This window comes from Centrocercus urophasianus, unplaced genomic scaffold (genome assembly GCF_019232065.1).
Source record: "Centrocercus urophasianus isolate 14NV4802_14NV808 unplaced genomic scaffold, USGS_Curo_1.0 seq_26, whole genome shotgun sequence".
Taxonomy (NCBI): Eukaryota; Metazoa; Chordata; class Aves; order Galliformes; family Phasianidae; genus Centrocercus; species Centrocercus urophasianus.
In genome coordinates, this window is record NW_024884822.1 from 1472970 (window position 1) to 1500877 (window position 27908).

The window sequence follows — 27908 nt, forward strand, 5'->3', positions numbered from 1 at the left end:
AGCAGCACTTTCCCACAAGTCCTTCACGGCGCTCCCACGAGCAACGAGCTGCTGCCATCTTAGCGGCGGTCACACGCAGACATGAAGATGCCCTGCTCTTACCGTGCTGCAGCCTGGCATTGCCAAAGTCCTGCCCGCGGCGCTGGAACCTTCGTATATCCGCACCTTCAGGTTTGCAACTCAACATACAGTTACTCACAGTATTGCAATGCATTCAAAAATACAGGAAAATGTACATCAACGACAACAGATGAATTACATTGCTTGCTTTTTTTTTTTTTTTTGCATCATCATTCATCATATTCCTATTTTTCAACAGATGGTTGCCTAAAGCGCATGTTAGAAAGGCTTTTATTAGAAAACGCTAGCATGAAAATGCAGATTAATGCTTGTAAGTAGTAAAACAGTCAGACTTACAATGCAGATGTTATTGAAACATTCACAGCTTCAAGAAAATGTGCACAGCTGATAGCACTGACAGAGTCTAACTGTAACTTAGCAGGCAGCGCAGCAGCTTCCTTCACATCCTGGCAAGAGGATCGATGGCGAGATGAGATCAGAACAGCATACTATGTTTTATTTGGAAAGCCGTAGCAGTAAGTATTTGCCATCAATATTGCAAGCCTCATTTATGAGCGATGAGAGGCTTTGCAAGCTTACAAACTAACGTTCACCAAGAACATAAAAGGCAAACCCAAAGACATTTCCATGCAGAGGATGACTCTCTCACAGTCACTGCAGCTCTGTCACCTGCCACGTGCATGGATGCTGCTCACGGAAAGCCCCGAGGCCCCTGGGCACTGATGCACACAAGCCTCCGGCTGCTAGCAGTGGGATCGTGGACAAATACAGGATAATAAATGGTTTCACAAAGGCAACTGCTCTGTCACAGCCAGAATTCACGACCAGAGCTACAGTAAATGCTGCTGTTGTGCGTCACGTGGCAAATCCTCCTATTGTAGCAACAGACTTACAATCAGAGAAGAGTTTGAGTTGGAAGGAACCCTTAAAGGCCATCTGGTCCAACTCCCTGCACTGAACAGGGACACCTCCACTAAATCAGGTGCTCAGAGCCCCGTCCAGCCTGACCTTGAGTGCCTGCAGACATGGTGCATCCACCACATCTCTGGGCACCCTGTGCCACTGCCTCATTGCCCTCACTGTAAAAAACCTCTTCCTCATATCCAACCTAAATCTCCCCTCTTTTAGTTCACAGCCATGCTCTACCTTACATTCCCCGGTTTGCACTGATAGCAGGGCTTGCTGTGACCCAAGTGCCAAACCTTGCACTTGGATTTACTGAACCCCATGAGTTTCTCCTGGCCTGGCTGGGTCTCTGGATGGCATCTTAAGGGGAACATAGAAGCAGCAATCCAGGAGCAAATGGCAGGCATGAGGCACAGGCAATGGTAGCTGGGCTCTGGTTATGGCTTAGGGGCAGAGTCAGGACCAGTGCAGCTTTCAGCATCTCCCTCTCTTCCTAACACACGGCCATCATTACTGGGAACTGATAAAAACTACATCAGTGCAGAAGAGGAGAAACAAAAAGTGTAAGGGCACTAATAGCAATCTGGCTTCAGCAATGCCCTTAAAGATACGTTGAGAGTAACATGCAGATGTTTCAGGTATGTTGCTCAGTCAGGCTGTACTTGACCCAGAGCAGTTCTGGTCCCTGGAACAAAACACTTCTCCTAGCGGAGACTGAAAACACAGCTGAGGCCAAATTCAGGGCGGCTCCAGAAATTAATTTAGCTCCAGGGTCTACAAGGATCACGCATGTATTAATACTTCTTGTCTACTGAAAAAGGCACATTCTAATTCTAAGAAATATTCAGGCTACATATGCCATCTTGCAAGCACACTTGGAGCATCACTGTTAGAGGTGAAAGACACTGAAGAACTCAGTACAAATGATTGCTTTCCCTTTTTTTGGTCTAGTGACATTACCTGCTCAGACTGACAACAGACACATGCCTGTAGGGATGGAGGAGAACAAAGCAGGTTTTTTGTTGCACTGAAGGCTGTTATTTGCCCAAGTGATTACAAGAAGAATCACAAGAAGGAACAACATAAATATTGGGCATTATTCCAGCTACAGCTGATGTCTTTACCAAGTGCCTATTAAACAAAAAACAAATAGACAACACTGGACAGCTGGAAGACAAGGCTACTCTCACAGCACTGCATCCCTTCTGTGAATCCCAGCACATCACTGGAGCTGCTTTGCTCTGCATACTTGCTAGAAGGAATTAATTCATGGTTAATTGCGTGCAAGGCAGCGAACAGGACAGATTGAGATGTCATTCCTGCATACAAGTAACTTCCCTCAGCTGACCAGCTGTTTTGATGACAAGTAATCAACTTGGGGGAACAAAGCAAAGACCACACAGAAGAGTATGCAGAAGCACAGAAAAAAAGAACACTTTCCATCTTGAGGAATACACATAGCATTACTCCAGTACTGATCAGACCTACCTCTATAACCAGGAATATTTCAACAGATTAATTTTTTTTTATAAAACATAGGGCTACAGAAATTAGGCATTCTATATATTTAGTCTTATAAAAAGCTTCCACATACGTAATATTTAAAATATATCTTCAGTGCCAACAGTATATTAGCAATATAGTATCTGACATAATAAAAATATATGCTTACTGGACAGGGACGATGTTGGGTACGACAGGGGATTCCCCTTTCTGTGTGGTTTGTGCAGCTGGTACAGGTGGCTGCTCCCTCCTTCCCTTGGTTTCCCAACCATCAGCTGCTTGGGAACAGCCATTTTCCTTAAGACTCCTCTGCAAAGCAGGCTGACCTGTTCCTCAGCAGACACATCTACTGGGCAATCCAACCTTGGTATAAATTCGCTACATGACTTCCTGTTTCCCTCTTGGAAGAAAGAAACCAACAATTCCCCACAACAAAGCTCTCCGGGGCATTGGTAAGGATCAGGACTTGTACGAGTCATGCAACTGTCTTGTGGGATGAAGATTTTACTACAGAAAATGTGGAACTACCCCGGCAGACATTTCTGATACTAACAGCAACCATGCAGGCGCCAATTAAACTTATTTGGCACTCTGTGGGTGCCAAGGCCCTTATGTGGGAACACAGCTGCACCACCTGGCCCTTTTCTGGAAAGCTTAAATAACTCCACAGAGTAGAATTTACTTTGTTTTAACATCTAATGGAGGAATACAGATGTTCAAGTAACGCATCTAAGAAGCAGGTGCCAAACCACAGCGGAAGGACCATCACACGGCCATGGTGCTGCTGAGGTGCACAGTGGAGAATCGCTCGGTGTCCCACAGCGCACCGGGACTGCAGAAGGTGGCTGGGACCAAAGCAGGTGTGCATCTTCCTCTAGCAGCCCTTATAAACCTACCTGGTCCTGCAACAACTTACCATCATTGATCAGATTTGCTCTGCACTTTGAAATTTACGTGCTACTCACGCTTTGCTCCTTTCTGACTAACCCTGGTATTGAGTTCCTCTGGTTAATGTGCTCGGGAATACCTCCACCAGCCTCAGCGTGGTGGCACCAGTGCCGTGAGAAGCAAGATCTCTGCAGAAATGGGGATGCTGGCTACACGGGCTGTCTGCTTAACGTCCTAGGTACATTCACTGTTCATTTTTACAGATGGCCCTTGTAGATTCTTTTTTTTTTTTTTGTAAAAGCAGATTAAAGGCAAGGCATCCATAAAACATTTTGCCATATGGTTGTATGGACTGAGCTTTTTGCTTGTAATAGGTGGCTGAATATGCTATCAACATGAGCTATCATACGCAATCAAGCTTGCTAGATTAAAGCAGGACTTGTGGCTTGCAAACAGAACGCTGTGTATTACTCATCGAGCTTCAAGCAGCAGCTCTCTCGTCAGGTTTTATTAAAGTATTTGCATGCTTCCAAAATGAAATAGAGGTCCACTGTCGTCTCTTGCGGAGGAGAGATGGGATCAGTTGCATTCAGTTGCCGTTTGGTTGGACACGTCATACAAAACCCTCACACGCTGGCTGAATTGAACATGGCTGAATTATAAAAAGCTTTCACCCAGAAAGGAGGTCTTTGTTACACACACAGTCTCTGACTCTTCCAGAGCTTTCCAGGCATGGTTACATTACGTTCTCAAAGAGCTGCAAGGACCGCATGATATTGTCATCCTGAAAGCAACGAGAAGACACGTTCATGAAAGGAGCACTGATGAATACAACTCCTAACCTGGCATGGCACAGCAGGGGCTCTGCGGGGACTACTGCAGGCAACAGCCTTGCTTTCCACCCTTGGTAAGCTTGAATGGATTCAACAGTTAGGTCCTGATTTGGAAAAGCAGCGCTTTTACTTCAGCACCTTGACTGGTTTGAGGCATGCAGAGGACATTCTCCTAAGCTTGGCTTCCAGCATGGCCTGTGCTTCACAGAAGAAAAGCTGAACCAACATTGAAGCTGTGCCCTCAGACATCGGCACCCACTGCACTGATCCTGAATATGAAGGTGTGTATTTAGCTTCATCTGCCTCAGAAGCATAAATGAAATGACAGCTTTGAACGGACAAGCATGCTGCCATGAAGGACCAGTTCCTCACAGGAACACCTGGGGCTCAAAACAAGAATACATGAAATACCAGCCTCTCTCAGGTCCCTGGATCCAAATGAGAGAGTTGGAGACACATAAGGGAAATACCAGATAGTTTCTGGTAGCAGCATCCACCTCGCTCATCCTAACACAGTTTGGTGATGCCCTGTGTGGGGAACCAATCCTCCTGTGCACAGCCATGCCATGACTTCACTGCCCGAGAGCTGCAGCCTCAGATATGGCAGAGGTAAGCACATTTGTTTGTTTCCTTAAAATAAAAGACACCACCTTTGTGTGGCATGGCTCTGGTCTGCCAGGAGGTAACACATGGCAGTGCATGGGTCTGTGAGCTGCAAGCCCAAGCACATCAACAGTAAGGAACCAAATACCCTGCCCTGGTTCTGGTTTAACAAAACCCTACTGTTGAAGCTGCTTTGATACTAAGATATCTAATCACACACCGAAGACACAGCGTCAGCCTCTTAAATATGCAACTAAGTAAATAAAATACTGAGGAAGGTAAAGGGCATTATGAGCTTTCTCATAATTGTGTACTTGTCACAGAATCAGCAGCACTGACCAGCCTGACCCCACAGCCCTGATGGCTCAGCAGCATCACAGAGCACCACCAATCTCACAGCTGCTTTTTTTTTTGAGAGAGCAAAGGAACCCCGGGATGGAGTGGCACTTCCTTGCAAATGAAGTTTGGTGGAAGTGAAAACAAAGACGGTGGCATGATCTGTACCTTTTGTTGCACCTGGCATTTCATCCTTACCTCCTGACATGATTCGATAAACTCATCTAAAGTTACAACACCATCTTTGTTTTTATCCATTTTCTGCAAAATAAAAACAAACATTTAGTTCCCACAGATAACACTGTGGTAACAGTATAACATCCTATGTGCTGTAACTTGAATAAATCTAAGGCACGTGACCAGCCAACATTACAGACTCGGTGCCACTGGTTCAATTTGCTGGCAGCTAAGAACTGGTTCACTCTGGTATGTGGAGGACTTTCGAGGTCATCTCCACCTGAACCTTTGTTATACACATGCAGCAACCTCTGCTCATATTACATCATTTATTTCTTCACTGCCTCACCATATGATAGCTGTCTGTCTTTATGAGCAGTTGAGAAGAGAAGCACCAAATGACTGTGATACATACAGAAGCTCCACATTCACTGGATAAACATCCTCCCGTTGCAAAGGGTTGGGCTAAGTCAAATTAGGATACCTCAGACTCAAGAAGTCAGCAGGCACTGCAGCATTAGGTTGGATGGCTACTAGAATTTGTTTTAGGATGTACAGTAGGAAACAGCTGTGTAGCTGGGATTAATCTTAAAGTGTATCAGTGAAGAGCTCAGGTGTTGAGAAATCATCAGAATTGAAGTACCTGGAAGAACACTTCTACGTGCTGCCTTGGAGCATCTTCCTTCAGCACGGGATACGTGTACTTTCCCATCATATCATAAATTGCCTTTACTATATCCATCATCTCCTGCAGTAGTGACATGACAACAAAAGCACAACAGGGAAATTAATAGAAATGATAGCACATTTATGTCTTTTACTGCCCTTTTCTTCGCCCTCTCCTGTTAACAAAACAGCACAGACCTTGTGCTCATATCTACTGTCCCCCCAAGAACACATGCATGCAGACAGATGCATCATCAGATATATGCTAACCTACAAATCTGGGGGGTTCGTAGTGCTCTGGGTGAGCCCACATCACACCTCCCAGTGCAGCCAGAAGCCCCTAATACACCTTGGTCACTGAGTACCTGCTGTCATCATCCCCTCCCCTCCTCTTCACAGCTTTGCATTGCTCATAGATTAAACCAGGATTTTTCTCCAGGTAAGAGCTAACCATGAAAGCCAGTGTAACGTAGGAAAACGCATCTACAAAATAATACAGTGTGAGATCACTTTGCACTTTCTTAGACAGAAAAACACTCAGGTCCAGTTTTATATGTTTGATGAGCTGTATGCAACGTTAATTGTGCTATGCAACAGAAACAAGTCAGCTCTCATAGAAATCAACTACATTTGTCAGAAACAGCCCTACCTCCTTGTTTATATAGCCATCCTTGTTTATGTCATAAAGGTTAAACGTCCATCTGAGCTTCTCATGAACTGTTCCCCGCAACAGAATTGACAACGCCATCACAAAATCCTGTTTGAGGCAGAGAGAGAAATGAGAATCTGTGCAACATCCCTTTCCAAGTCACGCTCCTCATTGCACCCCCCAGAGAAGTTACCCACTTAGGATGAATGTATCCTCTGACTGAGCTCCACGGACACAGCGCCCGCTAAGATGGTCTGAGCAGCGCTAATAAACGTGTAAGAGGGAACTGGGAAAACCCCAAGAGTCCTCAAGTACTCAACTGTGCATCCTCCCTGTGCCCACCCTCAGAGGGCCAGCAAGACTCCAGACCTCTCTGCCACGCAGGGAAGCTCAGGTTTTGTCCCCTGGCAAAATACAACACGTTTAGCCAAGTGTGGTTCCCACCTCTACTAACTCAATCTGGGACACGGTATTTTGTTTGCATTTTTGGTTTGGAGTGGAGTTATTGCTTGCAATAACTTTGATTTATTGTTTGCGCTGTGCAGTGGCTCAGCAGCACTGCTGTATTTGTCAGTACAGGCAGAGCTTCGAGCTAAAGCAGCTATACTCTACCTGGTGTCTCATTTAACACACTTAATCCTCCCTGTATCATCTCCAGTGGCTCTGCGCAGGGCAGAGCACTGCTTCCTAAAGACCTTTGTTCCTTTTTACCCACACTCAAGAGAAATTAAAGCTTGCTGAACAATACAAAAAAGGGGACAAAATGCTTACATGTGATAACCACCAAAGAGCCGGATTTGCCCGGAAGGAAAGCTCAGCGTTTTTCAAATATACTTGTCTAAGCATTTTGCTGTGGGTCAGTCCGTTTAGGATTCTGGAAGTCTCTTAATGCTCTCCAGAAGGGCTGATACAGGCAGAACTCCCACTGCAGCCATCGCTACAGAGATGCACTTCCATATGGCAACCTTCCCACAGCTGGTAAATAATTTCTCTGTCACACCTGGAACTAATGGGGATTTGGCCACTTCGATGGCACAAAGCGGGGCTGCCTAGCGTTTCCACCACTTTCTGTTTGCAGACGCAGGCTGCAGCTATGGGGTGGATTTGGTATTCCTCAGGAACTATGTGAGATCCTTGTTGAACAGCTCAAATCAGCTTTGAAAATGCATACATTCCAGGAACGTACACGTGAAACCCTGCAACGCATGCAAGCTGCAGGAAGCGTGAGCTTCTCTGGCCTTTCTTTGACAACCCCATTATCTGTGCCACTCACTGGTCTCTGCTCCATGGGACTGTCACTGCCCTGTGCTTTCTGCTACACAAACCATCTGCACTTTCTCCCTGTGGCACTAACACTCCTATGCTGCTGACTAACACGATCTGTTTGTTTCTGCAGAGGGAAGAAAGCCAATCCGTCTGCACAAGAAGCCTGCATTAAACAGAATGAGATTTTGACGTTTCATCTGGTTGTAGCCCTCCAGCCCATAGCCCATCAAATCCCATAGTTTACGATGAAAAATGGATGGGAAGCTGAAACACACAGAACTGAGAAATAGGGCATTAAAACAGGATGCAAACCAGTTACCTCAAACTTCACTGAGCCATTCTGTGCAGTGTCAAACGCGTTAAAGAGATAATGTGCATACATGCTAGCATCTGGAAAACACAAAAGGCACCAATTGGTACAACAGCTCCTTACATACCACTGGCTCTCAGCAAACTCTTTCAGTATAAAGCCATCCTTAAAGCACTGCCACTCTGTGAGCTAGTAAATATTAACATGGACTTGCAGAAACCACAACCCAACCCCACTGAATGCTTGTACTGCACAGGGCATGATCTGGATTGTGGGGCTGTGCTTGTAAGAATGAGAGCAAAAAGCAGCACACAAGTGTATCTCTGGGGCCAGTGCAGTACTAGCTCCAGCAGCAAGTGCAACAACTCCATCTCATAGCAGCACACTGCTCTGTGGCTGACAACTACTGGCAATCTTTAATGTGGGTTTGCCTTTATTCTCGTTAAATAGCTTTTCAAAGGGCCTACATCAGTGTTCTTACCTTGGTTGTGTTTTTGTGTAAGACCCTGCAGCCCTTACCTCACTTAACTAGCACAGAGCGTCCAAGAGCTCTGCAGCCAGATGACATCCTGCATTAAGTCACACTTCAACGAACCTGACAAAGCATCCTGCTTACCTCCATGAGGAAAAAACTGTGCATAGATCTGTTTGAACGTCTCTTCATTAACCACCCCGCTAGGACATTCCTGTCAGAAAAAAAGAAACAAAACCAAATCAAAACACACACCCCAGCTCTGTTAAGGTTCATTTGCAAAACTGTACAAGCCCAAAGAGAGCAATTATACTAGTCGCATCCCTGCTCCCATAGCATTCTGGATGTATGGGCTGTGCAGTTGAAGAAATTAAAGTTAATTCAGGCTGCAATTCCATCTTAAGCATCTCACAGACTTGGTTCACAGCAGTGTTTAATTCCTGTTTTAACAGATGAGTGGACAGCCAGCTCGTGCCTTCTGTCACACGAAGGCCTCCTCTAATACATTACAAATCACTGCCAGCAATCGCTTCCCTGTCCTGCCCCTCACACCAGCTCCATGGAGGCTAACGGTACGTACCAGCAAATTCTCAAACATCAGCATTGGTATGAGGCTTGAAACCAGAAGAGCCCTTCAGGACAGCCCAAGTAAAATTCAGGACCAGGTTTAGCTTTGTTATGTGCCTCAATCCAGAGGCTTTATTATAAAGCAAATGCCAAATCTAAACAACCTAACTCCAGCTCTCACAAACCAAGGGAAGTCAGCCACTGCCCATCCCTCTGCATACGCACAAAATAACCTCTCCCGTTTTTATTTACAGACTCAGAACTCCAAAGCCTCATCTTGGTTAAAGGCTCTGTTTGCATGACTTTGTTTAAAAACTCATCCATCCTGTAACAGAGCACGCTTGAGTTCAACCACAGTTATATTTTTACCTAACCAGCGCGGCTGACAGAATCCATTCCTCACTGCTGCTTACAGGTCGTTGAATTTGGGATGAGCAAACTTAGGAAGCCTGAGAAAATCCCTTTGAATCGGTGACACAAAGTCAGAGGAAGATTCAAGCCAGCGACTGACTTACTGATCAGTTGTTTAGGTTGTCTTTCAAGAACAAAAGGACCTTGACGAGAAATTCTGCCATCAAGAAAAGCTTACAAACAGAAAAAGCGTCTGATCTGCAGCATCGCCTGCTGCTGACATTGCATTCCCCAACCATGGGAAGGCAGAATAAAGAAGTCGCTCCATCCTGTGTGAGTCACAGGAGAGCAAGAAGGGGCACTTGGGGCAACACCAGAGGCACCCCCTAATCACACACAGTCTGTACTCTTTGCTACTGGAATTAATGCAATTAGGTCTGAGTTCCTTCCTTCAGTCCAGTAGATGCCTTCTTTCTGGCCACTGCAATGCTTTAAGACAGTTTATAAATACAGGGACTACGCATTATATTCTCCATACCTTTCCCTTGCCCCAGGCCATCCCAGCAGCCCCAGCCACCATTCGTGTTCCTGTGCCCCCAGCCTCAGAGCATCAGCACTGGGCAGGCACAGTGAGAGGAGCTGCACTGCTCTCAAAGAGGTGAGGTCTCTCACAGCAGGTCTGGCCATTGGCCCTGATTACATTTTGAGTTTCCGCACAACCCTGCTTGCTTCTGATGTTCTATCTGGAAGCCAAATGGAAGTTTGCATCAAACCTCCAGGAGCGCAGTGCTGACACTGATCGCCCTGCTTAGCTCTACATAACAGGGCTGCTTTCAGACACATATGCTAGTAGCAGTTCATTTACACTTAATTGATCACCATTTTGTTTTGTAAGAGTCGAATAAAGCTCAAGAGGCCTCATTAGTGCTACAGCACATCTTAAGGCAGCTGACTCAAAGAAATCCCTCTTGTGGAAAGGAGCAGGTAAGCTCTGTGCCAGCTGAAATTCCACAGAAGGCAGCACAGGTTTCCTCATGCAAGAGAAATTTCATAGCAGCATGAAAAAGCACCTTCCACTCTAATACACACAAGGCCTTCCTTTGACAGCAGTGGGTTAAATTTCAGGTAAACACCTCATTTTTTTTTTTAAACCTATGAATTATTTCAAAGTGTCTAACATGAGAAGTGAACACTTGGTTGGTATTGTTCCCAAAATTTAGCTACCAAGCACTGGCATTGACAGCACCTTAGGTTCCTTAGTTATCTGGGGTTGCTGTTCTCTCATTGAGTCTTTGCAGTGTCCCTTGCAGCTAGCAGCTGTTCCCTAATAGAGCAGAACCTCCTGAAGAAAGCAGAAAATCCCATGAAGATCCCAATCCTCTTAAATTCATGCACTCAATCCAAAGTGTATTGATCGAGCTCCTCTGACTTCTCCTTAAACCACAAGGGAGCTGAAAACCACACTTTGAAATAAAAAAAAAATCAAAGAAAAATTGCACTTGGGGTTCTTCTGCTAGAATCAGGAATTACTTTGCTGCCTTTCTTGTGTTCTCTCAGAGCCAGCAGTATATTTATGGCATTATGAAAATACCAGAACTTCCTTATCTCATTCACACTTCTTGCTTTGGTCTTCAAACCCAGACTTATTTCAGTCATCCCGTCTCACAGAAAACTCATTCACATACTGCATATTTGCTAAAATAGTCATGCTACAGCAAAGCCAGAGTGTTCCCAACAGTTCCTGAGTTATTTGGGGTTGCTGTTCTCTCATTGAGTCTTTGCAGTGTCCCTTGCAGCTAGCAGCTGTTCCCTAATAGGGCAGAACCTCCTGAAGAAAGCAGAAAATCCCATGAAGATCCCAATCGTCTTAAATTCATGCACTCAATCCAAAGAATACAAGTAATGAGAAAGTCCAAAAAGGACATACTGAATTACCGAGCCAAAAGCTCTGTTGTTGGTGATCCCTTAAACATCAACAATTTATCAATTTGAATCTTACAAACAATTTCTCATCCCACCCGTTCATTAATGGTTCCCCAAACATCACTCACTCACCTGGGGAACAGAAACCTCTAATTGCACCCCATGCCAACACTGCTTTCTAGCTCAAACAATTCTCTCTTCCCATGTATGTATAAACAACCATGTTTTATTTTGTTAAGCTGAACCAAGGTAAGACCCACCAGACTCTTCTTCTTGCTGCTTCAGTTATCTTGCTTTTTGCAGAGCTACAGCCAAAGCCCTCAGCCCAAGCATCTCATGTCATGCAGCCAGTCTGGCTGCTGTGCTCGGCTTTGCTGGAGTGGCTGAGATGCAGTTTGGTGCAAGCCTCCACCAGTCCAGTGTGGAAACGACAGATCTGAGCAATCACACACCAGGAGGAGCCTGAGCTCACGGCCCATCCCAGCTGCATTCCTGGCTGTTGCCCACCCTCCTCAACAAAATTCTGCCCTCCCCTCCTTCCCCACCACCTTCCCAGGGCAGCTCTCAGCCCAGAGACCCTTATGGGTCAGCCCTGGGTGCATGGTGTATATCAGAATTTATCATTTTCTGTCTCAGGATTTGTTGTCTTAGAGCACTGTGAGTAGCCAGCATTTATTTGTAAGGACAGAAATAAAAGAAGAAAAAGAACAGGCTTATAACTATTCAGTTAGCAGCTTTACTGGCTGCAGAAACATAACTGAAGACACGAAAGCCTATCAGCAAGTCTGAAGGATTAGAATCACTTGATTTCCTCTAGAACCTTGGAGCTGCACATGTCTTTTCTCCCCCCAAAATCCCGTACTTTCACAGAACTTGCTTTTGCTCAAGCAGCTGGCAACTTTTGCTGTCACCTGATCAATCCCTTCTGCCAGTCCTGTTGGCCCAGAACCCCCTCAGTTTTTCACAGGGCTCAGGGAAAGCAGAGATGCACCTCCCAGTGCCCCTCACTGCCTGTGCTGTCCCCTGCCCAGGTGTGTAGGGAAAGGCTTCAGAGACAAAGGAACACTAAGAAAGAAAAGCATGGAGAATTAGGACCCTGGTCAGACAGGGCACTTGCCTGGAAGCAATACCAGGCTGCGCTGAGCTGCCTTTGGCTGCATGTCTGTGAACACGACCACCCAACCAAGTATGAAAACAGCAGGACTGGGAAGGACCTCATTCCTCCTGTGCTATTCCAAGTGCCTGCAGCTGGCCCTGTGGTAACCCAGCTGTTGCCTTGTGATTAAACACGACCTGTGCAATCAGTGAGAGCAAGCAGCACGAGCTGGAGAGAAAAATGACTGTTTTCCCACAGGGCCTTTGAATCTCCAGATGGCACTGTAACATCATCCCGAGAAGCACACGGTTCGGTACAAGGGGAAATATGGTAACAGCTGAGATAGCTTGCCTACTGTGCCTAATTACTCATTCTATTGAAACCATGATTTATAGGCTAGAAATGCTAAAGCTGCCCTTTCAGTTTAAACTTTAAATATTAAAGCTTCATGCACATTGCGTACACAGCAGCTGGAGGAAACACGCTGCTTTCCTAATGACTTGACAAAGCCAGGATCGTGCCAGCACTGCCAATGAACACCAAGACCATCAGTGTGGTCTTACAGAAGGGTCGAACACACAAGTTAAATGCACTTTTATCATTATTCTTTCCCTCAGAGGTAATGCCTCTGTACTGCAAAATGATAGCAAAACTGGAGGGCAGGGGGAGGGGGAAAGGATAAACCCCAAGTCTGCTGAGAGCTGCAAGGCTCACGTGCCTCTGGTTTGCATCAGGGCTGCTGACTCAACCTCTCCCTCTCAGCATGGTGCCCTGCACTGGGCTCCCATACACAGCAAGAAAGGTATGTCAGCAACATATGAAAACACAGCAGTTAGGAATGCATTGAGCTCCGTTCCCCATTGTAGGGGGTTATATCGCATTATACCTTGTATTAACCTATTCAGCTTTGTCTTCAAAGCTGTATGTTTTGTACCTGACCAGCCAAAGCACAATGAGGTCTCATAAGGTCCATCTTCAGTGGTCAGACTGAGGTCCTCCCTAAGTCCAGCAAAAGCTGCACAAGCACAATGCATGCAATAAACCAAGGTACAGGCAGCTGTGCTGAGCTGGAGAAGTCAGGTATGTGCAGGAGATAGGATGCAACCAAATTTCAAGAATGTCAAAAATAAGAAAGGACCTTCACAACATCCAGCAGGTTTCCCTCAACAAGACTCGCATTTAAGGTGGCTTAATTTTTTTATGGCAAGTCTTCAACCAATGGACTTGACTTTACAAGAACTTACAGTGTTTTGCTATGACAGTAGCTGAAGTACTGCAACTGTCCAACAGAGCAACTTAAAAACCACATGGCATCTATCAAGCTAGTGCAATAACAACTCATTAATCACCATCAAAGCATTACCTGACACAAAACACCCTTGTGACTCAGACCCTCAGGTAGTCACGTAATGACTCTTCAGCATTCAAGGTCCATAACACATCTGTTCCACATAGCCTCAAAATCCCATTTCTGTTTATTACGAGTCCCTGTAAGGCAGCAGCAGGGGACCTACATGGTGAGGCTCACAGCCCTGTGGAGACCAACCCTACCAGGGAGAATTGGCTCTGGCTGAGGTTCATGAAGACCAGCATGCTGCTGCTGTGTGCATGCAGCTGTGACAGCTGACACATTCCCTTTCACCTAAACTGTGGTCTCCTACCCCTCACCCTGATACCCATTACCTTCTGAGGTCTCTTGGGCTCCTGCTTTGTTCCCTGCTTACCCTGGACTTTGTAGTCCTAACATGCTCTAATAACATCCTACTCAAATAGCAAGAATTATCCAAGATAGGGAAAGGGGGAAAAAAAAAAATATCCCAGGCATCCCAAGCAAACAACACAGCTCAACTGCAGCATGAATCGAGCAAGCAAAAATTAAATAAACATGAAAACATTTGTGGATTATCTTGAAGCATAGGCACAGCTGAGGAATTTGCAGCACGTTTAGTGACATTTAGGGAGTAAATGTAACGAGCGTGATGTGCTCATGCAATCCCCATTTTAAGCAGATTATGGGGGCATCAATATTAGATGGAAAGGTAGATTGTGAGCTCGTTTTGCTGTGGTAGAGGAGATGCAGTGCAGAACTGCTGGTAGGTAGCAGGAGAATGATACAAAACACAGCTGAGCAATTGGGGCTGGTGGAGACACACATACTGGATTCAGTTCACTGCAGTGCTGTTCTTACATTTTTAAATCCTCTGTAAAGCACTTGAAGCTCTCTTTTAGTGAAATTGGTTTGCGCTTCAAGCTGTTCCAGGCCTTCGGGTCTGTGGCACACCGTAGTCATTTCTAATTCATCTTCGATTTTATCTAAAAGAGAAGACAGGAAGATATTCATTTTGGTTGTTAGCTTTGCTCCCTTAACGCAATGGGTAAGACAGATTGGATTTCAAGAGCAATAGAGAAAAAAAGAAGCCATCAACAGAACTGATCTGTATCACTGTTTTCAACTTTTCAAAAGCACAATAAAAGCCAGGTGAGTAAAGCAATAGCTCATACTTCTTACTGGGGCCAATTAGCACCCCATTCACAAAGCCAAAACTGATGGGGAGAACAGGATAGGCAGCAGACACGTTGCTCTAAAAGGCAACGCCAGATACTCTTATCTAAATACTGAAATGGCGTTGAGAGCAGGCCTTTCAAAGTACTGACCTGACAGAAAGCTGAGCAAATACAAGTAAGAGAGCAGTCATGCTTAAGCATATTAGACAACGACATTACACTGAGGGTAAACAGTGAGGGAAACTCTTCTGTATGCTGAGTGAGTGAGTGAGGGGCTCACTGCCCAGACACCAAAGGTCGCTTTCAGCCCAAGGGAAATTCAAATTATGCCCACAGTTACTGAATCTGAATGAATCCAACCTGCTTCTGCACGGGCTTTCTGGAAACTGATAAGCAGTGAAAAAATAGTCGTGTATTTTATTCAGGAGATTGCTCTCCAACAAGAAGGAAAAATATTTGAGAAGCATCTCATGCTGGATTCTCTTAACCTCACCTCTTCTCTGACTTACCTTTTTACCTGTCAAGCCTGCTTCCCCAACAGCGCAGCTAACGCCAAAAAATATTCCAGTGCTTAGTAAGTGTCAATTTGACATTATTTAAACTTCAAAAATCAGTGGCAGCTTTCAGTTGACATAACTCATAGAACAGTTTGAGTTAGGAGGGACCCATAAAAGAGATCCAGTCCAACTCCCTGCCATGAACAAGGACACCTACACTAGAGCAGGTGCTCAGAGCACCATCCACTGGCCTTGAGTACCACATCCAGCTGCCATCACCTGTACCCCAAATCCTTTTTTTGCATGGCTATACTCTATAATATCCCATTTATACCCAAAGATGGCTTGGCATAAAAGCTAGCAATTCCCCCCAAACCGTCTTCAGTAAAATGATCATCAACTGCTCCATTACCACGGACTGCGTGCGCAATGCACAGTATTATTGAAACAGCTAAATTGGTGCCTTGAAAAAATGTGCAAGGTTATGAGATTACCTTTGTAATTCTTACTGATAGACAAGGTTTGATACAGAAGGAGCCCCTCCTCTTTTACAACATCACTTCAGCTTCCCCTTTAAGTATGCACTCCTACCTGCAGTAGTAACTTAATTCTAGTCAAAGAGGTCAGACAACACAAAGCAGCCTAATTACAAATGAAATATATGAAATTTAAACAGGTGGGCAATGGAATTTGGGCACTGTTGCAATAGTTTATTATAGTTAAAGACCTTCCCTCATCAGTAAGCAACAAGAAAGTCAACACCAAAGCTGAGAAGTGATAAAAGTTAGTGACTAGACAGCTCTCAAAAGCCAGAGTGGAAATGCAATAGCTGAACAAAGACGACACATCAGAGAACAGAATTCTCCCTTACTGACAGGAAGGGAGGCTGGGGTGGGAAGAAGGCAATCTCATGCTCTTCCAGATCACAAGAAGTGCCAACGCATCAAACAGTGAAGGCTGACCTTGTGGGTGTTAAGCACACAACTGTATAGCAGTGTTAAGCAAGCTGCAGTTACCAGCACATTCAACACAAGTGGGTTTAAGTTGTTCATTGTGGTTTCAAAACTTCCTGTGAAAATCTACAGGTTCAAGTCAGGACAGTGCAGAGTCTAAAAAATACCTAATGGGATTTATAGAGACCGACTTCAATTAATCTCACAGAATGGCTTGGAAGGGACCCCAAGGATCACCAAAGTTCCAACCCTGCTGCCACAGGCAGGGCCACCAACCTCCAGATCTGATACTAGACCAGGCTGCCCTGAGTTTCATCTGGCTCCATACACACATATATCTTTTCTTTTGACATGTCTTGACATTTTCTTCATATCTGTACAAATTCATATGTGCACACACTTGTACGTGCAGGAAATTCGTATTAGCAGAAGTCATAGGGAAACTGAAAGGGAATAAAGGTGAGAGACTTGGTAAGAGCATGGAATAGGATGAGGATATTACAGCCATTCCCAGCACAGAAGAAATGACTGTGAAATTACAAGTGGCATGGAGAGACCTGAAGGAGGCAGCTTTGGCACACCAAGGGAATAGGAAAACGTGAGGAATGCTAACTGCTGTTAGAAGAAAGGAGATGGAAAAGGATGCCTGCTGGAGGAAAGGAGAAACAGATAATGAGAAATAAGGTGAAGAAGGCTATTTTCTTTGAAAGAGATGGCAGGTGATGAAGCAACGTGGAAAAAGCTGAAGAGAGAAAGGCTGGAAAGAAATTGCTTAGAATGGAGGAAAGGGAATGAACAATAGAAAAAAAAGGAAAGAAAAAAACCATGTAAGAAAAGGAGCCAGGTTATGGGCTCTGATCACTAACCCGTACATTGCACACCATTTTGTTAACTCAAGGTCACCTAAAACCCTTCACAAAATGCACAGAGGTCCAGAGCCCTTCTGCTGTGCTACCCTGCTGTCCCTGATGTGATGCAAGCGTAAAATACTAACCAGCTAGTTTTTTTATATCCTATAACTCAGTGAAGAGAAAAAGCTATGTCATCTCACATAAACCATGAGACCAAGGAGGGATGCCAGTCTGAGGGGTTTAACCCTCATATTTGGTTTTATTTGGGCCTTGTCCCAGAGCCACGGAGCCCTGCACGTGGAGACCACCCCAATAGAGCTGTCGTTTGTTGTTTCCTTTTAGCGCTTTGTCTTCAGTCAGCTCTTCAAAACCTCTTCCTTCTATTCTCAGGCAATAAATTAAACACACCTCAATGGCAAAAAAGGAAGTTTTTCCTCCCCTCCTACAGTTGTCTTCTACCATATAAGCTGTATTTCTTTCTTACATTTTCATTATCGCACTGGCTCAGTCCCTCCCAGCGTATCACTGTGAAATATAAGCCCTCACACTCACAAACACTGCATTTTTATTTTTTACTTCAACTGAAACTAACTTTATAGTGACGACTGCGAGTACAAAAACAGTGATAAAACTAAACCTGCATGTGTTCATCAGTAAAGTATGACATCAGTATTTTACATCGTGTCACACTCCCTGTTTTTGCCCTGCTCAAATCTTGACTAACAGCCTGGGAGATCTGAATGCACAAAACAAGCATGGCATTGGTTTAAATATTCTTCTCCTTCAACTTGCAAGTGCAAGTAAGGCAGTGGGAGCAGGTGACAGAAGCAATGTGTACGGTCACCTCTGCAGTGTGAGCAGCAGCGGTTGGGTAAGAAATTGCTTCCAGCATCTCTGCAGAGCTTCTCCTAAGAACTTGCTGAAACCTGGGAGTAATTCCTGCACTGCTTGGCAGGTACAGAACTGCTCACACATTTGCCCAGACTGTTTTGCCTACAATTTGGTTAGAGACAGACGAGAGGAAATAAAACTGAGGCTTAGAATTCAACCTCTGGGTGTATTTTCATGGCTGCTTTGATAGCAGGATGTGAATTCCTCTGGCTGGGAGAAGCATCCGGGGTGACCTTATCACGAAGCAGGACCAAGTTACAATAATCACTTCAGTTTGCTTTACATTTTTTCTCTGCAAAAAAGTCATTTGCCTGCAGGGTAGGCATGCTTCGTGTGCCAAAGAGTCACTTCACAAAGACACATGCACTTCCATGTACATTTTATGGATTGTTGCTAATGGAAGATACTGCATTTCATTTTTCTTCTGCCTACAGAGAGCAGAGAACAATTTTTCATTAGAATACATCAATATTTTAACTGAGTACACTTTGGGAATTACTTAATAAAGCTTAGCTTATGCATCCTTCCATACCTTGCTCAAATTTTACCTTTTGCTATCTTTATTTGAAGATTTCCACACCTAGAGTGCGTGCAATCGGTCTTTCAATGCTGTAAGCTTTGCTGAGCACAGTTTGTATTTCTGAGTGATGAACCAGAGTAATGTAAGCCCGCTCATGTAGAAGCTTGTCTTGAGCAACCACATGTCTACAGACGAAACTGTTTCACCACTGATGAAAAGAGATTTTCAACTCTACCTGACTGCTGCTCTACATCACAACACCAGGCCAAGGGACTCAGCCCCATCTTAAGAAGTCCAATCAATCTGAAGAAACACAACCTGCTTCAGTATTTCACTTCTCCAGATCTTTCCACTTCATTGGACACAAGCACATTAATCTGCCATGGTATGGAAAAAGTTGTTTCACTGGCAGTTTATCTTTGAAACACACCAGCAGGGTAACACACATGGCAGGACAGCTCTGCAACGTGGGCTGTTCCCAGCCAGGAACGTGCCCCAGCAGCAGGGCATGTAGGGGGATGAGCCCTGCTGAATTCCCCTGCTGGCAGTGCACCTTCCAGCCAGGCCTTAGAAAAACACCTCATCAATATTCTTCAGCTCCAACAACCCTTTTTGCATAAGCAGAACAGATGGAACTGCTTGCAGACAAGGCTGAACTGTAGTTGTGTACTATAAAGTAGAAAAAACTGCATGTTATTTAGCAGCTGCTTCCTCACCTGTGGCTGTGAACAGCCAAGGGGCCTGAACTGAGGAACCTGCCCAGCCTTTCCCTGCCAGCACTGACCTCTCTGCATCTTGCTCCAAAGCCTGGGGCTGCTGTTGCTGGACAGGACTCAATTAGGAAGCACCAGGAGCCCACCCCTTTCCTCCAGCATTCCCAGTGCCCAGCCTCAGAGCAGCAGTGATGCCATTTCACAGCCCCAAGGACATCCCAGGCCAACAACAGCCCAAAGAGAGGCTGCAGATGGTCATCAGTAAAAGCCCAGATGGCCCCAGTGCTGCTTCTGGAGGCGCAAAGGCTGATATGAGCACAGCTCCAAGAGTTGCAATGGTCACAAATTCCTGTGCATTTCCACTGAGGCAGAACTAAGTATGAGCCTTCAATGTTCAATTAAACTTCAACAATCCTTTATTAGTAAGCACTAAGTATTATTACTATGGAGATTAATCTCCAAGAGCCAAGGGGGCTCTCAAGCTGATAAATCAACAGAACATCTCCGGATCTCTCCAGACCTACTTCCTTCCTGGAACCCCTCTGACTTTCAGCTCCATTTTCCCCAGTAAAGCAGCAATGCCAAACTCATACAAACACACCCAGGTCTGACAGGAGCGTTCTTGAGTACCACCAGGTGGAGAAAAAAGCTGTCTCAAACCCAAACACGATCAAAAACCTGAGATTAAGATGAAAACTGAACTGAAACAGCCAAGCGGAATTACAGTCTATCTCAGGTAATCCTTGTAATGATCCATGCAGAACATCAGGTATTAATCACTTCCTCTGCCTCTACTGCTGTGATCACTTCCACTGAGCACACTGGGAAGCTAGAACAGGGTTGAAACTCTGAGAAGGACTCAGAGGCCACAGGCCCCTCCAAAATGTCTTTCTGGCACAGCTAATATCAGGTAGAGCAATTAGAAGACTGCCCAATATGGCTTTAGATATTTTTGCAGGCATGTACTAACTTCACTTTGCATTAGAAGTGAAGGCTCTGATCTTCTCCCAGGTAGGAGACAGCAGGGTGGCTTTCCATTGCAGCCTGAGATGGGTTGCTATTCTTGCTTTTCCTTGAATATTCCCACCTTTCCAAAGCAGCATTTATGAGGGAAACAAATAGTCAAAGTAGGTGGAAATCCACTGAGAGCTTCCTGAGTGCTCTGCTGCTTTTTCATGGGGATGATGTGGAGAATATGCTTCTGGGACAAGTGATTTCCTCCATGCTGCTCTAAGGTGGATCTGCAAATAAACCTCACTACAAGGGTGACAAAAATCACCTCATTTTCATGATTTTTGGAAAATTCCCATGCATATAATCCTAAAGCTTTGGAATACCATCTTAAAACATGGAGAGTAGCTGAACTGGTAGAAAGAAGGCAACTCGATGTACCATGGGCTGAAGTGCCACATGCAGGATGCTCTGACTGGGGCTGTCCTCAGCAGCCAGGACCTGCAGCCCCAGCCTGGGAACTGTGAAGATTTTGAGCACTTTCAGTACGTTTGCTGCCAGCAACAAAAGGGAGAAACTCTGCCTCGGGGTGAAACTGTTTCCTGGCTTAAGAAAACTTTTGTTCCAGAAGTTACATGACCAATAGAGTCAAACTGGTTTAAATTTTACCTCTCTGATACACGTAAAACCATCGGGCGGGGTCTAGGAAAAAGAAAAAAATTGAACAAAAAGAATGTGACAACCATACACAACTTTGTCATTTCTCAATATTAACGTGACATTGGTGGGGTTCTGTAAAAGTGCCGCGGTCCCCTTTCCCAGTGACTGTAGGGTTTTTCCAGATTTATTTTCCACATCTCCTTTTTTGCTGAACTGCCTCTTTCCCTTACCCCGCAGGGCAGGAAAGGAAGTCAGAGCTCGCTGTCCCTGCATGACTTGAGACTCAGGGCAGCACGTGCAGTGATGCATGCAGCAGTCACACACTCATGCAAGCAACCATGCATGCAGCAAGACAGCAACACCAAAGCCACCCTAGCCACTCTGGTAAGGGATAAGGAGGAATTTGCATGCAATCTGCTAACAAGCAATAGGAGCCCCCAGCCCAGCCTTCTGTTTCCTCTCCAGAGGTAACTCTGACAGCTGTAGAAATAAAACAAATGGTTAGTAAGGTGAAGAATTCTCTGGTGGCCTGCACATCCATGGAACTGGTGCTCTTTGCAGTCACTTCACATGTAACATGGTCATTCTGTGCTATCCTCACACTCTGGGATAGAATTTCATTATCAAAAGTTTGTTAAAAGTAAGAAAATTTATTATAAAGATATGCATATACTTTCTTGTAGCATCAGCTTCTTTTTACTGGAGAATTTGGTGTACAAGATGATCGGCAATAACCTTCAGCAGCAGCAACAAGCTTCCAAAGGTGCAAGAGTACTGATCAGAATATGACTGCCTCCATCCTGGGCAGCTCCTCCCTTGGTCAGCCTGGCACCCACTGTTAGGACCAGAAACTGTCTGCATGTAGCCCACATCACCGTGCTGCCTGCACCTTCCCAAGTATGCTTCCAGCACCATAAGGGCTGCAGGATCTGTTTGAGAACCAGGCCTGCAGCCACCGCACATGACACCAGCACTGCTTGCCCTTGATGGAGGCATAACAGAATTACTTGAAGTCTTTATGAGTGGGTGTTGAATGGTGTGAGAACAGAGGTAATTTAGTATTGGAGGGAAGCAAGTTCCAGGACGGCCTCCCAACAGCACTGCTGACACAATGGAAAATACCACTCAGGTTGGGTCAGGCTGCACTGCTGCCAGCCTTGCTCCCTGCAGCTCTGAGCCTGAAGGAGCAACAGAAGAAAAAAAAAAAGAGAAAAACCAAGACAAGGAAATCCCAGCAGGTGCTCTGGTCGGCTGCTGTAATGGAAGAACAATACTGATACAGAAGACAGTGCTGTGAGACGATCAACAACGGAAATGAATGCTGAATGCCTGAGAGGAACAACTGTAGATATCTCTACACTTTCCCCTTTTGAACTGAAACTCCATGACTACTCAAGATCAAAGAGCCAGCAACAAACCGTGGGCTTACATAACAGGCACAGATCACAGCACACACTAATGAGAGCAGTACATATTAGCAGCTTTACCAAAAGCATATAAAAATAATTTGCCAGATTTAATATCCTGTACTCTATCACACACATTCATCACAAGACTTTCTTGGTCCACCAAGATAGGCCTGCAATAAATAGAGAATGAACAGGCTGCTTAAAGGGGTCCTGAATCTTGACAGAAGCAAGAGGTGTTGAATCAGTCACCATGAAGCCAACCAATGCTTGGGAAATCCCAGTTTGCCGGGTGTCCCAAGCACAGGAAGGAGAACTTTCCCACTTTAAGTCTTATAAGCACAGTTCTACGTTTGCTGTTAGCACCAGCTGAGGAACAGAAACGTGAATGGAGCCATTCCACAAAGCAGGATAACTGTGCCCTGATTCACTAAGGGTGAAATCAGTAAGAGCGCATGGCAAGGACCCCATGCAAACAGTGCACTTGAAAACACAAAGAAGGATCAGAGATTATTAAAAAACAGCAAGAATACAATAGATGTGCAGCAAAAAAAGGGAAAGATAATCTGTTTCTCTATATTGGGAAGTCTTATGCCTTATCAAGACTTCAGACTGAATAATACCCTGCAGATATAAACAAAGCCTTCTCTTTGCACAGATGGGAAAAGAATTCTCTCACAGCGCAAAGCTCTGTGTAACAATGGGTTTCTGCACACTGGATGAGAAATTTCCTAAAGCCAAGTTCCAGTGATTCAACTGAAAATTAATTATCTTTCTGAATATTAAAGTTCGAAACTAAGTTTTTTATTCATATTCTGTATTTAACACTGAATTATTTTTTTTTTAACTGCACTTTCCAATAAGCTCAACAGCTCAAACAGCTCAACTTTCCAATAAGCTCTGCTTACTCAGACAAAGCAGCCCTAACAGCAGCATCCTTTTTATTATGAAACAAAACCACATTAAGAAATAAAAATGCATTTGTTTCACAAACACCACAGAAACAGTGGAAAAGCTTCTGTCCTCTACTTGGGTCAGGTCTGCTGCTAAGGAGACAAGTGAAAACCCGCAATAGGGGATGCTGTGCAGATTGCATTTTGTATTGCATTGCTCCTCAACCAGATCCCTGAATTTCACAACCCACCAATTTATTGCACAGAGTTTTGTTTTGCACCACCCACAGTGTGAAGTGAGAGGCTCTGTAAGGACCACAGTGCACTGTTCAGTATTGACACAGAAATAGACATACTGACATTCTATTGACATAGAAATGCCAGTTGGAAATTTCCAGCTGAAAAGAAAAAGACAGATATGTACACACTAGCTTTATATAGGTGAACAACTTTCACCTTTCTTCAGCAGTGCATTTCCTGCAATACATGCATTCCGCAGTCATGGAACCAGCAGCACTTTCCATTTTATCCTATTATCTATACACAAAGCTGAATGTATTACATCACTTCTTTCACTCAACTTTGAACACCTGCACAGACAGATCAGTATGATGTACATTCAGCTTTTTGGGTGGTTAAAGGCTATTAATGCTCAGCACACAGTGTTTGTTCTCATCAGTTCTCAGCTGAGAGCAGCACTGAGGTGGCTCTGGGATGCTCACAATCACTCCTGGATGGGGAAAGGCAGTCAGCTGCTGAGGGCCATTAGTAGTAGTGCTGGTTTTACTCAGTTCTGTCCAGGTAAGGGGCAGAGACAGAAACAAGGGAACAAGCAGCTGCACTGAGCTGCTGCCTTACTGGGTGCCCATTGCAGAACCCAGCCTGAGAGTGGAGCAACACGCAGCACTGGGGCATGGCTGGGCTCCAGGGCAGCCAAGGAGAGGGGAAGCAGCAAGAATGCTAACCCAAAGCACTGTGCTTTTCTAGAGAAATAGTGCAAGCTCTTTGGAGGGCACTTAATAAATGAAGTAGTCATAGAAGAGTTCTGAATTATAACTGAAGCAACTGAATGTAAAAAATTGTTTTTTAGTGAGAGGTTATTCATCAAAAAGCCTCTGATGAGTCAAGACAATGCATTACAAATGGACTTATTCTCTCTGAGAAGAATTATTGCTGCCAATGTTTTTTTCCTCATTGAAAAGCAAATCAGACACTCCCAGTCCCTGATTTATTACCGTGCTGATTTCCATGAGCACTGGTTTGCACCCGCTTTCACTTAGAAAAAGGCTTTTGGATCAACAGCAATCAATGAATATATAATGTGGGAGAATCAAGCAATCAAACAGTAATTAGTTCAGTGCCTAATCCAAGGACGCGCTATCCTTGGGTTACCACAGCAGAAATGTTTTATTTGTGCATTCATGCATGCAGGGTTTAACTCCAGTCTTAACCCCAATCTGCTTTCCCCCTCAGAGGGGATTCTTTTAACATCTACCCTTGATGCTGCAGACTTGGAGAGCTGAGCAGATAGGAGGAAGATGAGGAAGATGAATACAATGGTGTGAGCCAAGCCCCTGGCTGTGTGGGCAGCTCAGGGCTACAGCCTGAGCAGACGAGGCAGGCAAGGCTCAGGAGAAGGGCTGTTCTTACTCACTCCCAAACATCAGCTCAGCTAGCAGTGCTAATAACCTTCAAATCTGCCACTACAGCAGAGGACTGTGCTGTAGGAAGGATCAGAAGGGCAGCAGGGCTCACCACACAGTCTCTCAGCACACACCCTGCTCAGAACAACCGTGCACTTGACAAGTCACCATGCAGTTCAAGTACCCAATTATTTAATGTTTACCATGCTGAAGTTAAAAACCTAAAATTCCACTTATTTGTCTGAGAAACTGCTTCTGAAGCACGTTAGAAGGCCATGAGGTTTACAGCTTCCCAGACTGGATCGTGCCTTTGCTCAACCGCCCTAGGAATACTGGCAAGTTCAGAGCTCCAGTCTGCACTCACAGTACCACCAGCACTGCATCCTGCTGCTCCACAGCAGTGCCCCTAACCACCAGTGCTATTCTGGTTGACACTGCCAGAAAACAAATACACGCTTGAGAACATGACCAATGCCAGAATGCAGCTTATTAAATTTTCATCCTGGTTCTGATTACTTTTGTTTAGCAACACAGATGTGCATCCAGGACTGGGAGCTGTCGTGCCTGTGAGGGATGGGAGACAGCTAGCAGCATGAGCAGGATTTGGAAACCAGTCCCTTAGAGCAAATGGTGCTCAAGTACATGCTTTATCAGTGACTTGATTTCAGAGAAGCCGTGAAAACATTTTAATGTATTAGATCCCATGATTTATTTCATCCTGTTTTAATGGAGCCGCACATTAAACCACAAGTGGGTGAGAAACAAAGATAGGAAAGCATTGCAAAGAACAGTTAAAAAAACAGCATAGATCACCAGGATTAAATGAGGGTATTCTGTCTGAGATGTAAATGCTGAGCAGCTCTCATCCGTTCTGTGTGAGCAGAGCACTGCAACAGGGCAAGACACAAAGACCAGGTTTTGATGGACATGCCATCAGCATTAAGCTCATCCCACTATAGCCCAGGAGCACCCAAATACAAAGCCCATCAGCTCTCCCCATTCTGCTCTGGGCACTGACATCCATGTGCCACAGGACCACCAGCAAAATGAAGAGGGAACCAAGATCTGAGTGCGGACGGCAGCTGATCCAGCTGTGTTCCTCCTTTTTGCTGTAGGTAGGCAGAAACACTTCACTCCTTCTGACTACAGTATTTCGAGTCAAGATTAAAGAAGGAAAATTTCCCCATTCTGAATGCTTTAGATTTCCTCTTGCAATTTCAATTCCCCTTTTAATCATCTGCAAGAAATGTAATAAAGCTTTGGCCTGATCCCAGAATAATGGGAAAGCAGAATTAGAGCTGTGAAGGCACAGAGCAGCACAAGGGGAGGCTGCACACTGCCAGGCCTGCCCCATGGCCAGCTGCCTTCCTCCTGCCCTGACCGTGGGGACACAGCATGCTGCCCTGCTGGGCACGGGGTTGGCACCCTTATCTGTCCTGTCCTTCCTGTCAGTGGTGCATAAAAGCAGACAGAGGACAGTGCTATGGGAACACCTGCCGCCCCATGACCCCAAACCACTGTCCCCATTGCACCACTCACCCAGCAGGATCAAGGAGCACTGCCATCAGAGAGCCATCAAATGGACAACTTAAAGTTTTTACCTCTGTGCACTGTGAAGCCTCCTTTTAAGAGGAGGATTAACTACTTAAGTAGTTAATTAGGACTTAATCAAGATACATTTGGACATGCATCCTCAGTTTGAGCTTCCCATGTGTGGATTTAAGAACCATGGGAGAGGGATTAAGGTAATGTTAATTATGTCCCATTTATATTGACTATTTAAATAGCTATCCCTTCCCAATTACGAGCTTCTCCAACTCCACTTCTGCAAGGAAAGCAGCCTTACCCTGAAATTCTCAAGGATGTTCTTCAGCCAAAAGAAATGTCTCCCTGTACTGCTGTAAATCATCCAAGTTAAGTGCAATGATTCTAGATTTAAAACCACACCAGCTGAGAATAGCTCTCTTGTAGGTTTTTGAAAGCGAGGAGACAATGAGGCAAACGCGGGCATGAGGGGCATGGCTCCTGTTGGTGAGAAAGTGATCAGCACCAGCATGAGAGTTTGGACTGCTTGGACTAACCAGTGCAGCGCAGCAGGTTTCAACTTCCCAAGCAAGCCAAGCCATCACAACAGCTGTTCCAGGGGTCAGTGCAGGGACCAACCCTCTAAACCCAAGCAGGTTCCATCTCTCAGCCTCATGCCGCGCTCCCAGCTGAAGGCAGCACTCCCACATGGCTGCACACAGCATCTCAGCCCTACCACGGCCTGCGCGGCATCGTGTCAGGAGCCAGACCTTCAGCTGGCAGCACAACTGACTGCATTACAAATGGCTTTAGGATTCCACTTACAGGATTCCCAACAAAGGAGATTTCAGGCACCTTTCGTATCATGGTGCTCTATGTTACTGTTAATGGTACGAGTCGAGGATCCTTATCCTTGTCACCTAGCCATGTGCCTTCTGAACTAAGTAATGAAAACAGCACTTGTTTTTATAATTTAGAAATACATGGAGAAAAAAGTTATTTTTCCTTTCTGTTGCAGTGAAAGACCATATTTATTTCATTAAAAAAAAAATCTACCACCATTATTTATTAGCAAGTGAAAAGCTTGTGGGTGTAATAAAAATGTGTCACGTAAAGCTGCAGCTGCCTCAGGAGAGGGAGAATTAACTGTAATGAAACTGGTTTAAAGAGCCTCATAACATCACTTTAAAATACCAAAGAAGCAGAGGCAAAAGGAAAAAGAATAATTTTTTTTACATCCACAAACTAGCATCTGTTCTTTCTGCTAATTTCTT

At 45.0% G+C, this 27908-nt stretch overlaps 1 protein-coding gene across 5 annotated transcripts in view; it reads right to left on the bottom strand.

Annotated features, from left to right (window-relative positions):
• Positions 1-1145: 1145 nt before the first annotated feature.
• KCNIP1 (potassium voltage-gated channel interacting protein 1) overlaps positions 1146-27908 on the bottom strand; it is a 305776-nt gene continuing 279013 nt past the window's right edge. For all 5 annotated transcript variants that reach the window (XM_042826385.1, XM_042826389.1, XM_042826386.1 and 2 more), the window contains exons 2-8: positions 14816-14940; positions 8835-8904; positions 8228-8298; positions 6643-6750; positions 5971-6075; positions 5349-5411; positions 1146-4162 (exon numbers count right to left, since the gene is read on the bottom strand). In XM_042826385.1, coding sequence (XP_042682319.1) covers positions 4115-4162; positions 5349-5411; positions 5971-6075; positions 6643-6750; positions 8228-8298; positions 8835-8904; positions 14816-14940 — 590 coding nt within the window. In that variant the 3' untranslated portion in view covers positions 1146-4114. The remainder of the gene's footprint in view (positions 4163-5348; positions 5412-5970; positions 6076-6642; positions 6751-8227; positions 8299-8834; positions 8905-14815; positions 14941-27908) is intronic.